Source organism: Dendropsophus ebraccatus, chromosome 8, assembly GCF_027789765.1.
Source record: "Dendropsophus ebraccatus isolate aDenEbr1 chromosome 8, aDenEbr1.pat, whole genome shotgun sequence".
NCBI classification, from domain to species: Eukaryota; Metazoa; Chordata; class Amphibia; order Anura; family Hylidae; genus Dendropsophus; species Dendropsophus ebraccatus.
The window spans coordinates 7,866,163-7,884,924 of record NC_091461.1 but is presented as its reverse complement, the minus strand read 5'-3'; the positions used below and the strand labels follow the sequence as shown (position 1 = coordinate 7,884,924).

At 44.0% G+C, this 18,762-nt stretch overlaps 1 protein-coding gene across 11 annotated transcripts in view; it reads right to left on the bottom strand.

The window, feature by feature from the left end:
• Nucleotides 1-18,762, bottom strand: part of ABLIM1 (actin binding LIM protein 1) — a 179,601-nt gene that overhangs the window by 10,434 nt on the left and 150,405 nt on the right. For 7 of the 11 annotated variants that reach the window (XM_069979728.1, XM_069979722.1, XM_069979724.1 and 4 more), the window contains 2 exons: nucleotides 5,600-5,647; nucleotides 1,234-1,380 (listed from right to left, as the gene is read on the bottom strand). In XM_069979728.1, the coding sequence (XP_069835829.1) occupies nucleotides 1,234-1,380; nucleotides 5,600-5,647 (195 nt within the window). The remainder of the gene's footprint in view (nucleotides 1-1,233; nucleotides 1,381-5,599; nucleotides 5,648-18,762) is intronic. The other 4 variants (XM_069979723.1, XM_069979725.1, XM_069979729.1 and 1 more) reach the window with 2 other exon arrangements.

Below are 18,762 nucleotides of genomic sequence, written 5' to 3'. Positions count from 1 at the left end.
TCACACTGATTACAGGGCTCAGTGATTGGATGATGTGACTGATCACACTGATTACAGGGCTCAGTGATTGGATGATATGACTGATCACACAGATTACAGGGCTCAGTGATCCTGGGATGTGACTGATCACACTGATTACAGGGCTCAGTGATCCTGGCATGAGACTGATCACACTGATTACAGGGCTCAGTGATCCTGGGATGAGACTGATCACACTGATTACAGGGCTCAGTGATCCTGGGATGTGACTGATCACACTGATTACAGGGCTCAATGATTGGATGATGTGACTGATCACACTGATTACAGGGCTCAGTGATCCTGGGATGTGACTGATCACACAGATTACAAGGCTCAATGATCCTGGGATGTGACTGATCACACAGATTACAGGGCTCAATGATCCTGGGATGTGACTGATAATAATGCCAAAAAAGATTTGTGAAACATTCAAAAAAAGATAGGATGGCCAAAACGAGACACAAAAATTATATGGCGTCTGTAGAAGAAAAAACATGAGGGATGTCTGTGTGGATTAAAATGAGAGGTGTCCTTGCTGATCTTAGCCTATACTACACTCAGGAGCTGCACTCACTAATCTGCAGGTTGCTACTGGAAACAGTCAGCAAGTGTGTCGCCAGACATTCCCGTCTCACTTCAGCTTTACCTCTGAACCTTGCAGATTACTGATTGCAGAGATGGAGTATAGCAAAAGTATAGCAAAACTCACCACACAACACATATATATATATTTTTTTTTTTTAATTTTTATTTTTAACTTTAATAACCTTCTAATAGACTATTTGGGTAAATATGTTACCATTTCCATATCTTGCTGCAGTCCTGCTCAGCTGAGGGTTTGTTACACTTGCATCCAGACTAAACAATTATCTGTGATCCAAACACAGCGCAGCACAAATCTCTCTCCCGTCCTGATGGTTTGTTACAATGTATCAGTGCAGGTAAAATGTATCAGGATGGAGTCACTGACTGGATACAAATATAACAAATCCTCAGCTGTGAGAAGTATTTAGGGCAGATTTTCAGATGTCTCATCTTTTCTCCTTGTGGCCGATACAATCAATCACAGGACTCCTGGCTGCTGCACTGTGTCCTGCTCCACCAGTGTAACCACAGATAGAAGGGATGTAGCGTTACATTGTTGCACCATCTTACTGGCCCTCTGTCTTATTGGAATTGAGCAGTAAGAGGTTTGTCTCTCAGGTGCCCTACCTATAGCAGCAAGTGAGGGAGGACCTGGCCAATAGTCGGTCTCAATCTTTGGGACTTCACCGGGTGCCGGAGCGTGGGCGGCTGGGAACTTGGAAGACTTGATGATATCCTCGGAGCTGTTGTTGAATGCTGCCATAGCAGCTGCATCTAAATAGGATTAGGTTGTAACTTAGCTCTGTTACTTAGTGGGTAAATGTGCCATGCAGAACCTCAACCGTCACCTGCTGAATCATGAGGATCCCGTGCACCAGGACCGTGTGACCCCCCCCCACTCCGATAACCTCTTCACCCCCAGAACCTACAGATACTACATGCCTGACACTGACTGAACATGACAGCCACCCAGAGACTTCTAACATCAGCAAGACATCTCATCTACTCCATAGGAGCAGTATTATAGTAGTTATATCCCTGTATATAGGAGCAGTATTATAGTAGTTATATTCCTGTATATAGGAGCAGTATTAAAGTAGTTATATTCTTGTATATAGAAGCAGTATTATAGTAGTTATATTCCTGTATATAGGAGGCAGTATTATAGTAGTTATATTCCTGTATATAGGAGCAGTATTATAGTAGTATATTCCTGTATATAGGAGCAGTATTATAGTAGTTATATTCCTGTATATAGGAGCAGTATTATAGTAGTTATATCCCTGTATATAGGAGCAGTATTATAGTAGTTATATCCCTGTATATAGGAGCAGTATTATAGTAGTATATTCCTGTATATAGGAGCAGTACTATAGTAGTTATATTCTTGTATATAGGAGCAGTATTATAGTAGTTATATTCCTGTATATAGGAGCAGTATTATAGTAGTTATATTCTTGTATATAGGAGCAGTAATATAGTAGTTATATTCCAGTATATATGAGTTATATATGAGCAGTATTATAGTAGTTATATTCTTGTATATAGGAGCAGTATTATAGTAGTTATATTCCAGTATATATGAGCAGTATTATAGTAGTTATATTCTTGTATATAGGAGCAGTATTATAGTAGTTATATTCCTGTATATAGGGGCAGTATTATAGTAGTTATATTCCTGTGTATAGGAGCAGTATTATAGTAGTTATATCCCTGTATATAGAGGGCAGTATTATAGTAGTATATTCTTGTATATAGGGGCAGTATTATAGTAGTTATATCCCTGTATATAAAGGGCAGTATTATGGTAGTATATTCTTGTATATAGGGGAAGTATTATAGTAGTTATATTCTTGTATATAGGAGCAGTAATAAAGTAGTTATATTCCAGTATATAGGAGCAGTATTATAGTAGTATATTCCTGTATATAGGAGCAGTATTAGGCTGGGTTCACACACAGTATATTTCAGGCAGTATTTGGTCCTCATGGCAACCAAAATCAGGAGTGTTAAAGGATCTGTTCACATAATGTTGTAATTGAGTGGATGGTCGCCATTTAATTGCAAATATTTGCTGTTATCTTAAAACAGCAGTTATTTACCGTTATATGGCGGCCATCCACTCAATTTCAACAGTGTGTGAACAGATCCTTTCTGTGTTTTTAATCCACTCCAGGTTTTGGTTGCCATGAGGACCTGACATGAGGATCAAATACTGCCTGAAATATACTGTGTGTGAACCCAGCCTTATAGTAGTTATATTCTTGTATATAGGAGCAGTATTATTGTAGTTATATTCCTGTATATAGGAGCAGTATTATAGTAGTTATATTCCTGGATATAGGAGCAGTATTATAGTAGTTATATTCTTGTATATAGGAGCAGTATTATTGTAGTATATTCCTGTATATAGGAGCAGTATTATAGTAGTTATATTCCTGTATATAGGGAGCAGTATTACAGTAGTTATATTCCTGTATAAAGGAGCAGTATTATAGTAGCTATATTCTTGTATATATGAGCAGTATTATAGTAGTTATATTCCTGTATATAGGGGGCAGTATTATAGTAGTTATATTCCTGTATATAGGAGCAGTATTATAGTAGTTATATTCCTGTATAAAGGAGCAGTATTATAGTAGCTATATTCTTGTATATATGAGCAGTATTATAGTAGCTATATCCTTGTATACAGGAGCAGTATTATAGTAGTTATATTCCTGTATATAGGGGGCAGTATTATAGTAGTTATAGTAGTCTGCATAGGACAGCAGTACAACGTGAAGGACTGATATAAAAATTGTGATGCAAAACTAATTACCCCCTCCCCCTGCAGGGCCACATTGTTTCCACAGTTGACCCCTAACATTGTCCATGTGTGAGTTCTTATACACAGGACAGACTTGGCTGCATTTCCAAGTGCAAACATCCAGTGACAGCGCCAATCTGTTAATGCAAGACTGATTTTTCAGAAAAGCTGCACATTCCTTGGAACGGCTGCATCACTATAGATGAGATGTCAGTCCAGCAAATCCTTGTGTCGTCTGACACCAAAAGCTGCTTCTAATTTCCTATAAACCAAGTATGAGCCAGGGAGAGAGCAGAAAGGCTCATGGTGCGGCTGCTGACAGGGTTCAGTAATCTGGGAAAGCTGGGTGATTACAGTAAAAGGGGCCACATTGGTTGTCAGCGCTTTAAATATCTATTACCAGTCAGGGATCTAGGGAAGCTGGGTGATAACTCCTGCTGGAGACATAAGGCATATGTATTGGTTGTCACCGACCTTTCCCAGTAACAGATCTAGCCTAGAAACTTGTCATTGCATGAGAACATGTTCTTCATGGTCTCTACTATTTAGGCTGCCTGGCCACATCCTGTCTGAACATTGCATTGAAGAACTGACCACTACGTTACTGGAAGCCACATCCGATCTTGGTGCACGGGGGGACGGTCACGGAAATCAGAGAGAAAGACCTCCGAGACAGGAGCATGCATGAAGAAGCCCCAGGAGGTTAAAGGGTTAGTGCTGGAGGAGGCAGATAAAGGGCCGAGGTGAAAGATTAAGCGAGCAGCAGAGTTAGGAGCAGGTGACACCTCTGGGTGCAGGGACTGTGGTTATATACAATACACCTCACTGCGAGCACCAGAAATCTGCAGTAACATTTATATTATTAGATCGAGTGGTATCAACTACATTAAATTTATCACAGTGTGCACAGCTCTGCTACATCTGCGCACCATTAGCATTTTTTTAAAAGTGTTCTAGCACCTCTGGTGATGGGTGTTGGAAGTACAGCTGTGGCAGACAATGCTGAGTGTACAGGAGAGAAGGAAGGAGAGAAGTTTCTGATCTGAGTGCAGGAGATGAGGAGCTGCGGGGGGGGCTGTGGAGTCTTTAGAGGGTGGGCTCCACATGGTACTTACTGAGGGAACATGATGAAGCGATGAGTGAATGCTCACATGTTAAGGATGGATACAACACACCATAAAACAGAATAAAACAAGACAGTGTTATCAGGGATGATGGGGGCAGACCACTGTAACACACAGGTTTATGAGGGGCTAGCCTCATCCCTCACAAGACTTCCATACATTAGTGGATGATGTGGACACCTGACATGGTACAGGGGGCATAATAGTAATAATGTGCAAAAAAACAAAGCTATATAATGTCTATAAAGTTAAGGCCGGGGATGAGGAACCTTCAGCCCTCCAGCTGTTGCAAAACTACAATTTGGCTACACTTTGGCTGTCCAGGCTTGATGGGAATTGTAGTTTTGCAACAGCTGGAGGGCCAAAGGTTCCCCATCCCTGGTTTAGGCTAAAGCTGGCCATACACATAAAATACACAACTCCAGAGGTGGCACAGAGTCATCAGTCAGCTGGAAATCTAACATGACAGATAGTTCTCTCCCCCGACTTCTGACATTGTGAAAGAGTCAAGAGATCCTTACACCAAGGAATGGGAACCTTCGGCCCGCCAGCTGTTGCAAAACTACAATTCCCATCATGCCCGGACAGGCAAAGCTTTAGCTAACAGCTGCAGGGTGGAAGGTTCCCCATGCCTGCCTTACACATTCCATGGTTGGCCAATCCCATCTAAATAGGGGGGTTTGGTTGTGACTTATCTAATGTGTATGGGCATCTCCATTTAGATTTATCTAGTTGATCTAAGCCCTACACCTCATCCAGTGGCTGGAGAGAATAAGGAGGGGTTCATAGCCTCAGCTTCCTATGGGGAAATTATCAACCTCAAGTATCATCAGGTCTTTTCCAACCATCAACCATGAAAATCTTGGGAGTATAGGATTTCGTCTATGATGTGGGCAGTGAAGTCTGTGAGGGTGGGGATGAGTTTTGCCACCATCCTGTACAATGTATTTAAGGCTACAGTGTTAATGTCCGGTCAGTACTCTGGGTCAGTAACTGGCCATGCATGGTCCAAGCCAAGGCCACGCAGCAGAAGATGGGCAAGAGGCAGAGGAAACGTTACCGTGCTGTTTATAGATGGGAGGCTTCCGGTATATGTTCACTCCTTGGTCTGCAGAAGGAAAAATAAAATATGGGTTAGTAAATGCCTGAGAATCTTAGAAGACACAGACAAGACAGAAGACGGAAAGGCAGAAGACAGGCAGGCAATGAGGTGACAACCGTGTCCTGTCCTGACCCAGGCACACAAGGAACAGTCAATGGGAGAAGACTCCATAAACTTATCTTTAATACATCAACAGAGAAGACGTAAGACAGATGGAAGGACATGATGCTGGTTATGTGAGATAGCCCAGTCCATGAGGAGCCTGGGAGCTGCCCATCCTCTGTACAAGCTGCAACACAATCAGTACAAAGGAACTTCAGTCCCACAACATCACTCATGGGGTCCAGGCATTCAGAAAAAGGTCTCTCCTATGGGTTAGGTAATTGGAAGGGTAAACATGGCTGCCTCACAGGGGATGGGGCAGGGAGAGGAGTCATGCAATTAGGAGTACAACCAACGATCAGGTTTCCAAGCATATTATTGGCCCTGTTATAAGGACAGTCTAGGAATTTGGGGATATTGCAAAGGTTAACTGTGGTGTTCTATAGCAAAAACTATACCTAAAATTTCATCTAAACTAGTTCCAATGTCATTACGGGGTGACACAGAACCTAGTCTGCTTTCCCTCCAACAACCAAAGAAATACACACAAAAACTGTGTCTATCTGCAACAATGACTAGGGGCAGATCCCTCCATACAACAGTGTTCACAGATCTGTGGCCCAGAATGCTGGGAGTTGTAGTTTTGCATAATCTGGGGAGACACAGGTTGGGAAACACTGCCATACAGATTCATACTGAACGCTACAGCAAATCCATAGGCAGACAGCACCCCTAGTGGTTCCAACTATGTATAACAGAAAACCAATCCAGATCTTTCAGCAACATCTAGAGTAGAAAAATTGCAGGAAAAATAGAATCAGTTTTCAGGATTTGGTGAGATTATTCTATTAAAGGGATTAAAGTTTCCATAGGATTCATTCCCAATGGGCACTACAGGTCCTGAGCAACGACAACTGTGCGCAGATCTTATGTTACATCATATCTTACACTCCAGTCACATCCAGAGCTGCATTTACTACTCTGCTGGCTTCCTGTTAATTCCCAGGTTGTTGGGCTTCGCCCTCCTGCACCACATGATCTAATGTGGTGCATCCAAATGCACAACAATACCCTTATGTATCAGAGTGCAGCTGGGTATAGTATCTCAGCTAAGATGGTAGGAGCGTCTGCTGGGCACCATCTGAGGGATTCCAAGAGTGGGCAGAAATGTCCTCACAGCTCTGGATGTGACTGATGTATAAGACACAATCTAAGACTGCAACAGTAGACGACAAGTAAAGCAAAGGAATTAAAAAAGAACTTATTAAAGTAAATAATCTTGCAAAATCGTGTAATTGGCCTGAAAATTAAAGGAAAACTCAGATGAAATATTTTTTTCTTTCAAATCAACTGGTGTCAGAAAGTTATATAGATTAGTAATTTACTTCTATTTAAAAATCTCCAGTGTCCCAGTACTTATCAGCTGCTGTATGTCCTGCAGGAAGTGGTGTGATCTCTCCAGTCTGACACAGTGCTCTCTGCTGCCACCTCTGTCCATGTCAGGAACTGTCCAGAGCAGGAGTGGTTTTCTATGGGGAGTTGCTGCTGCTCTGGACAGTTCCTGACATGGACAGAGGTGGCAGCAGAGAGCACTGTGTCAGACTGGGGAGAATACACCACTTCCTGCAGGACATACAGCAGCTGATAAGTACTGGAAGAGTGCAGTTTTTTCTTTTAAAGACATAATTTACAGATATGTATAACCTTCTGACACATTCTGTATAGTGATATTTTTCTCTAGAGTACCCCTTTAAGTTGTTATTTATTTATTGCCCTTTGTAAACAATATTACACTGCCGATTCTTCCCAATCAGTGAAGTGGGCGGAGCAGTGACACATCCGAGACACATAACTGAGCCCCCTCTCTTCCCCACCAGCAGACAAGACAATGGAGACAGAACAGGTCATGTTCCTACAGATCTACAGTCGGACAGGACATGGAGACACAGACAGCACCAGCTCCTACCTGGAACATGGAAATGTTTAGGGGCCTGAGAAAATGTTGGTGTTAGAGGGCGACTGTCTGGCCGATAGGGGAGTGGGGAGTTCCTGCCGCTGGATGGCTCAGTGCCTCCAATGAAAAGAACGAACAGAAATGAAAAGAGAGCAGAGAACAAAAGGAACAGGAAAATGATACAAAAAAACAAAGGAAGAGAAAACTCGGCAAAAAGAAGACAAAGTAACAAAGTGTAACAACACAAAGATCAGTGGGGACAGATGCGCTGTGAACGGACCACGGCCGAGGGATGCCGGTGCTCAGTGTCACTCATGCTGAGTTCCACCGTTACAACAGTATGTGCAAAGGGACAGTCCAGTCTTATATGAATACAGCTTAAAGGGGCTGTCCATGTGTCCTTCCATAGACATGACTGAGGGGGGGACCCCATTATCAGCTACAATAAAGAAACATCTTTGGAGTTATGTTAAGGAAAACTCTCTACCATGCCTCAAATGCTCAGCATCTGCACATCTCTTCTGGGCCTCCGGCTGATGGATCTACTGGGGAGGAGTGCCTGTACTGATACACTGTAACAAAACACTACAGCACTATGTAGGCAGTATATGCACCAATAATCTGAGCAATGTATGGCACTATGTTAGCAGTATACAAATGATGTATCTGGGCACTGTAATATGTAGGCTATATAAGCACTATTTATCTGGGCACTATATGGCACTATGTACACTATATAAGCACTATACATCTGGGCACTATATGGCACTATGTACACTATATAAGCACTATTTATCTGGGCACTATATGGCACTATGTACACTATATAAGCACTATTTATCTGGGCACTATATAGCACTATGTACACTATATAGGCACTATTTATCTGGGCACTATATGGCACTATGTACACTATATATGCACTATTTATCTGGGCACTGTATAGCACTATTTACACTATATAAGCACTATTTATATGGCACTATGTACACTATATAAGCACTATACATCTGGGCACTATATGGCACTATGTACACTATATAAGCACTATACATCTGGGCACTATATGGCACTATGTACACTATATAAGCACTATTTATCTGGGCACTGTATAGCACTATGTACACTATATAGGCACTATTTATCTGGGCACTATATGGCACTATGTACACTATATATGCACTATTTATCTGGGCACTGTATAGCACTATGTACACTATATAAGCACTATTTATCTAGGCACTATATGGCACTATGTACACTATATAAGCACTATTTATCTGGGCACTATATGGCACTATGTACACTATATAAGCACTATTTATCTGGGCACTGTATAGCACTATGTACACTATATAAACACTATTTATCTGGGCACTATATGGCACTATGTACACTATATAAGCACTATTTATCTGGGCATTGTATTTATGTGAAGGAAAACTCTCTACCATGCCTCAAATGCTCAGCATCTGCACATCTCTTCTGGGCCTCCGCCTGATGGATCTACTGGGGAGGAGTGCCTGTACTGATACACTGTAACAAAACACTACAGCACTATGTAGGCAGTATATGCACCAATAATCTGAGCAATGTATGGCACTATGTTACCAGTATACAAATGATGTATCTGGGCACTGTAATATGTAGGCTATATAAGCACTATTTATCTGGGCACTATATGGCACTATGTACACTATACATCTGGGCACTATATGGCACTATGTACACTATATAAGCACTATTTATCTGGGCACTATATGGCACTATGTACACTATATAAGCACTATTTATCTGGGCACTATATAGCACTATGTACACTATATAGGCACTATTTATCTGGGCACTATATGGCACTATGTACACTATATATGCACTATTTATCTGGGCACTGTATAGCACTATTTACACTATATAAGCACTATTTATATGGCACTATGTACACTATATAAGCACTATACATCTGGGCACTATATGGCACTATGTACACTATATAAGCACTATACATCTGGGCACTATATGGCACTATGTACACTATATAAGCACTATTTATCTGGGCACTGTATAGCACTATGTACACTATATAGGCACTATTTATCTGGGCACTATATGGCACTATGTACACTATATATGCACTATTTATCTGGGCACTGTATAGCACTATGTACACTATATAAGCACTATTTATCTAGGCACTATATGGCACTATGTACACTATATAAGCACTATTTATCTGGGCACTATATGGCACTATGTACACTATATAAGCACTATTTATCTGGGCACTATATGGCACTATGTACACTATATAGGCACTATTTATCTGGGCACTATATGGCACTATGTACACTATATAAGCACTATTTATCTGGGCACTATATGGCACTATGTACACTATATAAGCACTATTTATCTAGGCACTGTATGGTACTATGTTTACTATATAAGCACTACTTATCTGGGCACTATATGGCACTATGTACACTATATAAGCACTATTTATCTGGGCACTGTATAGCACTATGTACACTATATAAGCACTATTTATCTGGGCACTATATGGCACTATGTACACTATATAAGCACTATTTATCTGGGCATTGTATTTATGTGAAGGAAAACTCTCTACCATGCCTCAAATGCTCAGCATCTGCACATCTCTTCTGGGCCTCCGGCTGATGGATCTACTGGGGAGGAGTGCCTGTACTGATACACTGTAACAAAACACTACAGCACTATGTAGGCAGTATATGCACCAATAATCTGAGCAATGTATGGCACTATGTTAGCAGTATACAAATGATGTATCTGGGCACTGTAATATGTAGGCTATATAAGCACTATTTATCTGGGCACTATATGGCACTATGTACACTATGTAAGCACTATTTATCTGGGCACTGTATAGCACTATGTAGACTATATATGCACTATTTATCTAGACACTGTATCGCACTATGTAGACTATATATGTACTATTTATCTAGACAGTATGGCACAATGTAGACTATATGAGCACTACTTATCTAGGCACTGTATGGCACTAGGTAGACTATACAAGCACTATATCTGGGCACTATATGGCACTATGTACACTATATATGCACTATTTATCTGGGCACTATATGGCACTATATACACTATATAAGCACTATTTATCTGGGCACTGTATAGCACTATGTAGGCTATATAAGCACTATTTATCTGGGAACTATTTGGCACTATGTACACTATATAAGCACTATTTATTTGGGCACTATATGGCACTATGTACACTATATATGCACTATTTATCTGGGCACCGTATAGCACTATGTACACTATATAAGCAGTATTTATCTGGGCACTATTTGGCACTATGTACACTATATATGCACTATTTATCTGGGCACTATATGGCACTATGTACACTATATATGCACTATTTATCTGGGAACTATATGGCACTATGTACACTATATATGCACTATTTATCTGGGCACTATATGGCACTATGTACACTATATATGCACTATTTATCTGGGCACCATATAGCACTATCTACACTATAAAAGCAGTATTTATCTGGGCACTATTTGGCACTATGTACACTATATATGCACTATTTATCTGGGCACTGTATGGCACTATGTACACTATATATGCACTATTTATCTGGGAACTATATGGCACTATGTACACTATATATGCACTATTTATCTGGCCAATGTATGGCACTATGTAGACTATATAAGCACTATTTATCTAGGCACTGTATGGCACTATGTAGACTATATAAGCACTATTTATCTAGGCACTGTATGGTACTATGTTTACTATATAAGCACTACTTATCTGGGCACTATAGGGCACTATGTACACTATATATGCACTATTTATCTGGGCACTATATGGCAGTATGTACACTATATATGCACTATTTATCTGGGCACCGTATAGCACTATCTACACTATATAAGCAGTATTTATCTGGGCACTATATGGCACTATGTACACTATATATGCACTATTTATCTGGGCACTATATGGCACTATGTACACTATATATGCACTATTTATCTAGGCACTATATGGCACTATGTAGACTAGACTATATAAGCACTACTTATCTAGGCACTGTATGGCACTATGTAGACTATATAAGCACTATTTATCTAGGCACTGCATGGTACTATGATTACTATATAAGCACTACTTATCTGGGCACTATATGGCACTATTTATCTAGGCACTGTATGGCACTATGTAGACTATATGAGCACTACTTATCTGGGCACTGTATGGTACTATGTTTACTATATAAGCACTATTTATTTAGGCACTGTATGGTACTATGTTTACTATATAAGCACTATTTATCTAGGCACTGTATGGCACTATGTTTACTATATAAGCACTATATATCTAGGCACTGTAGGGTACTACATAGGCAGTATAGTCCCTATTTATCTAGGCACAGTATGGCACTATGTAGACTATATAAGCACTATTTATCTAGGCACTGTACGGCACTATGTAGACTATATAAGCACTATTTATCTAGGCACTGTACGGCACTATGTAGACTATATAAGCACTACTTATCTGGGCACTGTATGGCACTATGTAGACTATATAAGCACTATTTATCTAGGCACTGTATGGTACTATGTTTACTATATAAGCACTACTTATCTGGGCACTATATGGCACTATTATCTAGGCACTGTACGGCACTATTCAATGACAGCAATGAGCAGGCAATATATTTTGCTGTCTATGCATTAGATTTGCTCTGAATAAATCAGGAGGGATAGTAAAGTGCTAGGGCCCCACTAAATTCCCATCTGCAATAGGTTAATACTAAAATGATGATCTTATGTTCTTAAAGGTACAGAAAACATTTGATAACTATGCAGCCTGGACATTGGTAAGACAATGAGTTTACTTGTCTATGTACAGATATCCCAGCGCCCTGTAATGGAGCACTGCTGTGCGGTCTAAGACGTCCTTGCTGGTTATTACAGGCCTGTCACATATTCCTTACAGTTTTCTTACAGGGTTGGGCTCCATCTGAGGAGTGTTTTACAGGTTATATCTCCATATAATGTAACAGGTCAGTCTTTTCCTGATCTTATGCATCATACCCAAAACCGCACTCCTATCCAGAGCTGCATTCACAATTCTGCTGGTTCCTTGCAGCACCCCCTGCTGTACAGTGTAGGTACTACTATAGTGCATTGTGAAAGATGCAGGGTTTCCGGCACATTATATGGAGGTTTGTCCTGTAAAGTGAAGCTCCGCATAGGAGATCTAGGACAGTCTTCGTTTCCTCATTCATACATGTAGGGGGGGAATCTGAGAGATGCTGCTGAGCTGGTGGAGCAGCTCAGAAATGGCTGTAAGGATGCCGTGGAATTTGCTCGACCCTTCAGGAAGTCTGACTGTCCACTAGCCCTTGCATCTGAATCGGTACAGTGCTATACTTCATTTCTCCTGTGGCGGCGCTGCAGAGAAAAGTAACACCTGATGACAGATTCCCTCCCCGATCACAGGATCCTAGCCGTGGGAAACCCTGGGATCAACGGCTTATCAGGATCATTTTTGGTTAAAGTGGTTAAACCAAATCTGAGAAGGGGTTGTTCACCAAAAGATGTTTCCTTTCAAATCAACTGATGCCAAAAATTGCCAGAGATTTGTAATTTACTTCTATTTAAAAAGAAATATCCAGTCTTCCAGTACTTATCAGCTGCCGTATGACCTCAGGAAGCCCAGAGCAGAGCCCAGGGGGGCAGACAATGTAGCTGCACAAGCCAAAGCTCCACATAGAGGTCAGTAGAATATTATAGTTCTATGCTTGTGGACTCCATTAACTTTAAAGGGAAGGGAACCCAGGATAACTAATCACAACTCTCCTCGCCTATAATAAACACAATCAGGTGATTATAACTTTCTAGGCTAAAATGGTAGAAACATAAGATACAAGAGTCAGCCATATGCAAAATACTGAATAATGAAAGGGGGCCCTGTGACATGCAGTCAACATGCTCAGGCCTTTAAGGGTTCCTACAGAAACAGAACAACCCGTCAGTGGGTTTATCTAGTGGCCCTGTTTATATAATCCTGGATAAACCCTTTAAGACCTAATGACTGCCGGTGCTCAGAACATGCAAGATTGTGATGGACGGCAGCACAGACACAAGCATCACACATGCAGGAAACACAGCAAGTATACTGGAAGCAGGAGGCACAGGAAGGGAGAAAACACGATAGACGATAGAGAGATTTCATACATTATATCACATCATTATTATCACTACTTCATATGCATCTAATGTATACAAACAGTACAATGTTACAGCTGCACTGCACTATTTATATACTATGTATCTACACAGTGACCCAACCAGCAGAATAGTGAGTGCAGCTCTGGAGTATAATACAGGATGTAACTCAGGATCAGTAATGTAATGTATGTACATAGAGACCCCACCAGCAGAATAGGGAGTGCAGCTCTGGGGTATAATACAGGATGTAACTAAGGATCAGTAATGTAATGTATGTACACAGTGACCCCACCAGCAGAATACTGAGTGCAGCTCTGGAGTGGTGATCCAATTAGTTTTGGGTGTGGTCCTGCTGTGTGAGGCTGTGCGAGGCTGCTGCTCCTGAGCTCCAGGCAAGGAAGATCTGCCCCTGGGCCTGCTCTCTCCTCCCCAGGGAGGGAGCAGGTTTTCAGGCATGAGCGAGCCAAGGAGAGTCCCAACTCCTGCCCCCCGAACCAGGTCCGTGGGGGGCAGAGGAATCCAGCGACCAACAGAGGGAATACCATCAGAGGTCCCAGGGCTGAGGCGTTCTACTAGGAGGTGCAGCGATGCTTCTCCAGCCGCCCCTGAACCTGAGGTAACAAAGGGTAGCCGCAAGGCTACAGCAAGTTGTGGAACTACAAGTGCCAGAAGTTCTGGAATAACTGTGGAAACCAGCCAGGAAAATCTGTGCAGTGACACTCCTCCTGGAGCAAGGCTGTCTGCCCATGAAGGTGTGGAGGAAGATTGGGGGGTGCAGCGGTCCCAAGAGACGGGGCAGACCTATGGCCTACGGATTGCTGCAAGCCTCTGTGGGTATGAGGAAGCCAGAAACCAGCTGTACAAGCTCCAGGAGGAGGTATGTGCTGTAAAAGCATTGATGGACACTGCTGCTAAGCAGCAAAAGGCTGAGCTAACAGCGAAAATGAAATGTCTGAAAGTTGACATCAAAAAGATTGTGAAAAAGAGAACTTTTATTTTGGAGAACAGTGGGCCGTTTAAAGAGAAACTTCAGAATGATGATCGTTTTGCTCAAACAGAGAGAGAAAGGCAGAGAAGGCTGAGAGGGCTCCAGCCAGAGAGCCGGGTGGAGGAGGAAGGAGACGCTGCGGAGGTACGTGATGTTGAGCCGAATCCACCCGGGGGTCCCCAACAACAGACCCCATACAGTGGGCTCCCTGCAGGGCAAGCAGCATTGTCATCTAGCCGCGGTTCGGGGGATGAAAGCAACACCAGTTACCAGGGAGGGGCGCTGATGGCCCAGATCCAGCTCCTGGAGTCACCAGGGCGCCTCCAGGACTTCGTATTCGGAGATGAGTTACCAGAGGAGGCACCTGGGAGAAAGACCAAGGTAAAGACCACCAAGCTTCAGGAGCAGGTAACATTTGTATATTCCCCCCTCCCTGTGCCCCCCGAACTGGCCTCAGGGTCAGCTCACTGTGTGAACCCCATATCTCAGCCCAGCCTGAGTTCTGTTGTGGACTCAGTGCAGGAGAATGGGGAGAGTATGGAGTCTAGTATGGCGGTAAGCTCCATCTCTGTTTGCAGTAGCAGAGGTGGAGCAGGTGAGGAACCGGCCGTAAGGTCGGACAGTGATATTGGCCCAGTGGCGGGCAGTGGCAGGAGAGGTGGCCCAGCGGTGGGCAGTGACGTTAAAGGCACTGGTACATCAGCTCGCTCCCTGACGGGAGGGGGGAGCGGGTGTGTGCCGGTGTCAGCTGCGGGAGCTCCGGTGGCGCTTGGCGCTGGCGCTGCTGTTCCTTTGGGGCAGCGGTGTCATCGTCGGGATGCTGCCGGGGCTAAGATGCCTTCGCCTCCCAAGAGAAAGACTGGACTTAAACCTTTATTTTGTATTGGTGTTGCTGGACCAGATCGTGCGGAGGAGTCTAGTACTGATGAGGCAGAGGGTACCAGCAGAAATAGGGCAGGGGCTGCCTCTAAACAGTCCAGGCAGGCTGTTCGGTCCTTTCTAAAGGGACCAGTGGCCTGTCCTGTGGAGGTGGCTCCGGTCCTGGTACCCAATGACGCTGATGGTACAAAATCTCTTTCTGTCCCAGAACACACCGGTCCACCCAGTGTGAATGGGGGAATTAATGTTGGGGGGAAGGCAGGAGTGAATGTGGGGAGGAATCTGTCTGGGGCTTTGGAGGGTGGTCGGGGCAGTGTGACATGTGGTATTGGTGTAGGTATGGATTATGTGGAGGAGGGTGGTGAAGGGGCACAGACTAGTGGTGGGAGCATAGGGCCTGGTCCAGTTGCACCCCCAGCGGCTGCAGCACCTGTACGCAGCTATGCAAATGTTGCCGCTGGGGGAAGTGGGGTGCTTTCCTCGTCCTCGGGCCCTGGGGATGGTGACTTGCATCGACGTGTCCTGCAGGCCTTAAAGAGAGGGGAGAGAACAATCAATGTAGAGGGTAGGGAGGTTGATCTGTCTTTCTTGATAGAAAGGCATGGCCTTGCAGCCTTCCGAGAGGAAAGGGGTAGGGAAACTGTGTGGTCTCTCCCAACAGCCGGGCCGGGTGGTGTCCGAAGGAATGTGGTCCGTCTGAGGTGGAGAGGCAGTGATACATGTCCCCCAAGATCTAAAGTTGTTGAGCTCCTGCTGAGGATGAGCTTCAAGGCAGCCGACATCTTTGCCTTGATACATCCCTTTGGTACCCCTGAATTCGATATCAGCTTTGTTCGGCCGGAGGGGCTTGAGCTTTTTTGGTCGAACTATGAGCTGGTAAGGGATGAGCCCGGCTGGCGAGACTTTGCCATTCAGGTGGTGTCTCGCCAAAATAACGTCAAGAGAGTGACCGTTTTAACCCGTAACGAATCACTCTCTTGTATTGACATCATGACGTGGCTTGGCCGGTATGGAGAGGTGGTGGAAGTCCCAAAAAAGAACAGGGACGAATATGGCATCTGGTCAGGGGCTTGGACCTTTATGGTCAAACTTAGGTATTCAGGAAACACCGTTACCCATATACCATCTGCCACCTTCCTAGGAAGGGATCGAATCCAGGTCTTCTACCAGGGTCAGCCTAAGCTCTGTCACAGGTGCGGTGACCCCACACATTTCAGTGCTAGGTGTACAGTGATGAAGTGCTCATTGTGTGGGGAAATAGGCCATCTCGCTGCATCCTGTGTGGAGATTAGGTGTCACCTGTGTGGTGACTTAGGTCACCCATTCAGTCGCTGCCCTCGTTCCTTTGCCAACGCAGTTGTTACCCCGGTGGAGAAAGGTCGTGAGGAGGAATCTACTGGGGGGGCAGCTGGCGGGGGTGAAGGAGTAAAAGAGCCAGGGAGGAAAAGTAAGCAAAAGACGCCAGCCCAACTGAGGCGTCGGGATAAGCGCCAAAGGGAGAGGGAGATGGGGGAGTCTCAGGAGCCTTGCGCAACTGTGGTAACCTCTGATCTCATCCCTGAGGCCAATCTTACTGCTGAGGCTCTGAGGGACAGTGATCTGGATGAGGAGATTTGGAGGATTCGGAAAGAAGAAGGTGCCATCTCTTCACTGTCCTCCCATGGTGAGAGCGCGGATGAGGATAGTGGGAGATGGGTGGAGCACAAGCGGGGTACTAAAAAGAATAAGAAAAGGGGGGATGTAAGATCTTCTCCCACCCCCCAGATGCCAAAGGAAGGTACAACCATCCTCCCTCTGATTGGTCTCTCAAACCGGTTCCAAACCCTCCAAGATGTTTCCTCCTCAGAGGTGCAGGAGGCACAGGGTGAGGTTCTGGTTGTTGCAGTGACGGAGGGGCCTGCAGGGGACGTCGAATCCTCTCTCCCTGGGGAACGTATTTCCTTTGGGGGGAGGATCTGCCCAGAGTCGGGGGACGAGGAAAATGTAAATAAAGGGGACATGGATACATCCATTTCACTAAAGAGAGGTAAACCATCATCAGATGAGGAAGGTGGCGGGCAGGATGGAAAGGATAGTGGGAAAAAGAAAGCCGTCTAACTCAATCACCCATGATGGCGGCACCCTCTCCGTTGACGCTGGCTTCCATTAATGTAGCCAGCATTAAGTCAGATACGGCTAGATTTGCGGCCTATGATTATTTTGCCCACATTAATGCTGATATTTTCTTTTTGCAGGAGACCAGGCTAACAGACCTGTCATCTATATTTAAAGCCAGAAGGGAATGGAGGAATGGGCCCTCCTACTGGTCTCTTGCGGCCGAGCCGTATAGCGGGGTGGCGGTACTTTTTGCCGCACCGGTAGAATGCCGACGGGTTATTGAGTTAGAAATGGGGAGGTGCCTGATTCTAGATGTCCTCATGAAGGGACAAGAACTTCGCCTTATTAACATCTATGGTCCACAGTCCAAGTGGGATCGGAAGTGTCTCTTTATGAGGATCAAGCCCTATCTTTTTACAAGTCGGCAGGTGGTCTTTGGAGGGGACTTCAATGCTGTCACGAGGCCCCAGGATAGGGGAGGTTCCAGAGACAAGCTGACTTATGATAGCGTCGCCCTGAATAGTATAGCTAGTGAGGCTCGCCTGGTGGATGTTCACATCCGGCATACACCAGGCCACGCGGGATTCACCTATCATAGGGGTAGTTGTAGGTCCAGGATAGACAGGTTTTATTTAAAGGAGGAAGCCGTCTCTTCAGCGGTGTCCGTTGTTGAGGTGGAGTTCTCCGACCACTGTTTAATTTTGTTTTCTCTGAATGTTACAGAGACCCCCCGGATGGGTAGAGGCTACTGGAAGCTCAATTCGTCTCTCTTGGAAGAAGCGGAAATAAGACAGTCCTTTGAGGATTTTCTTCAGAGCCAGGTACCATTGCTGGG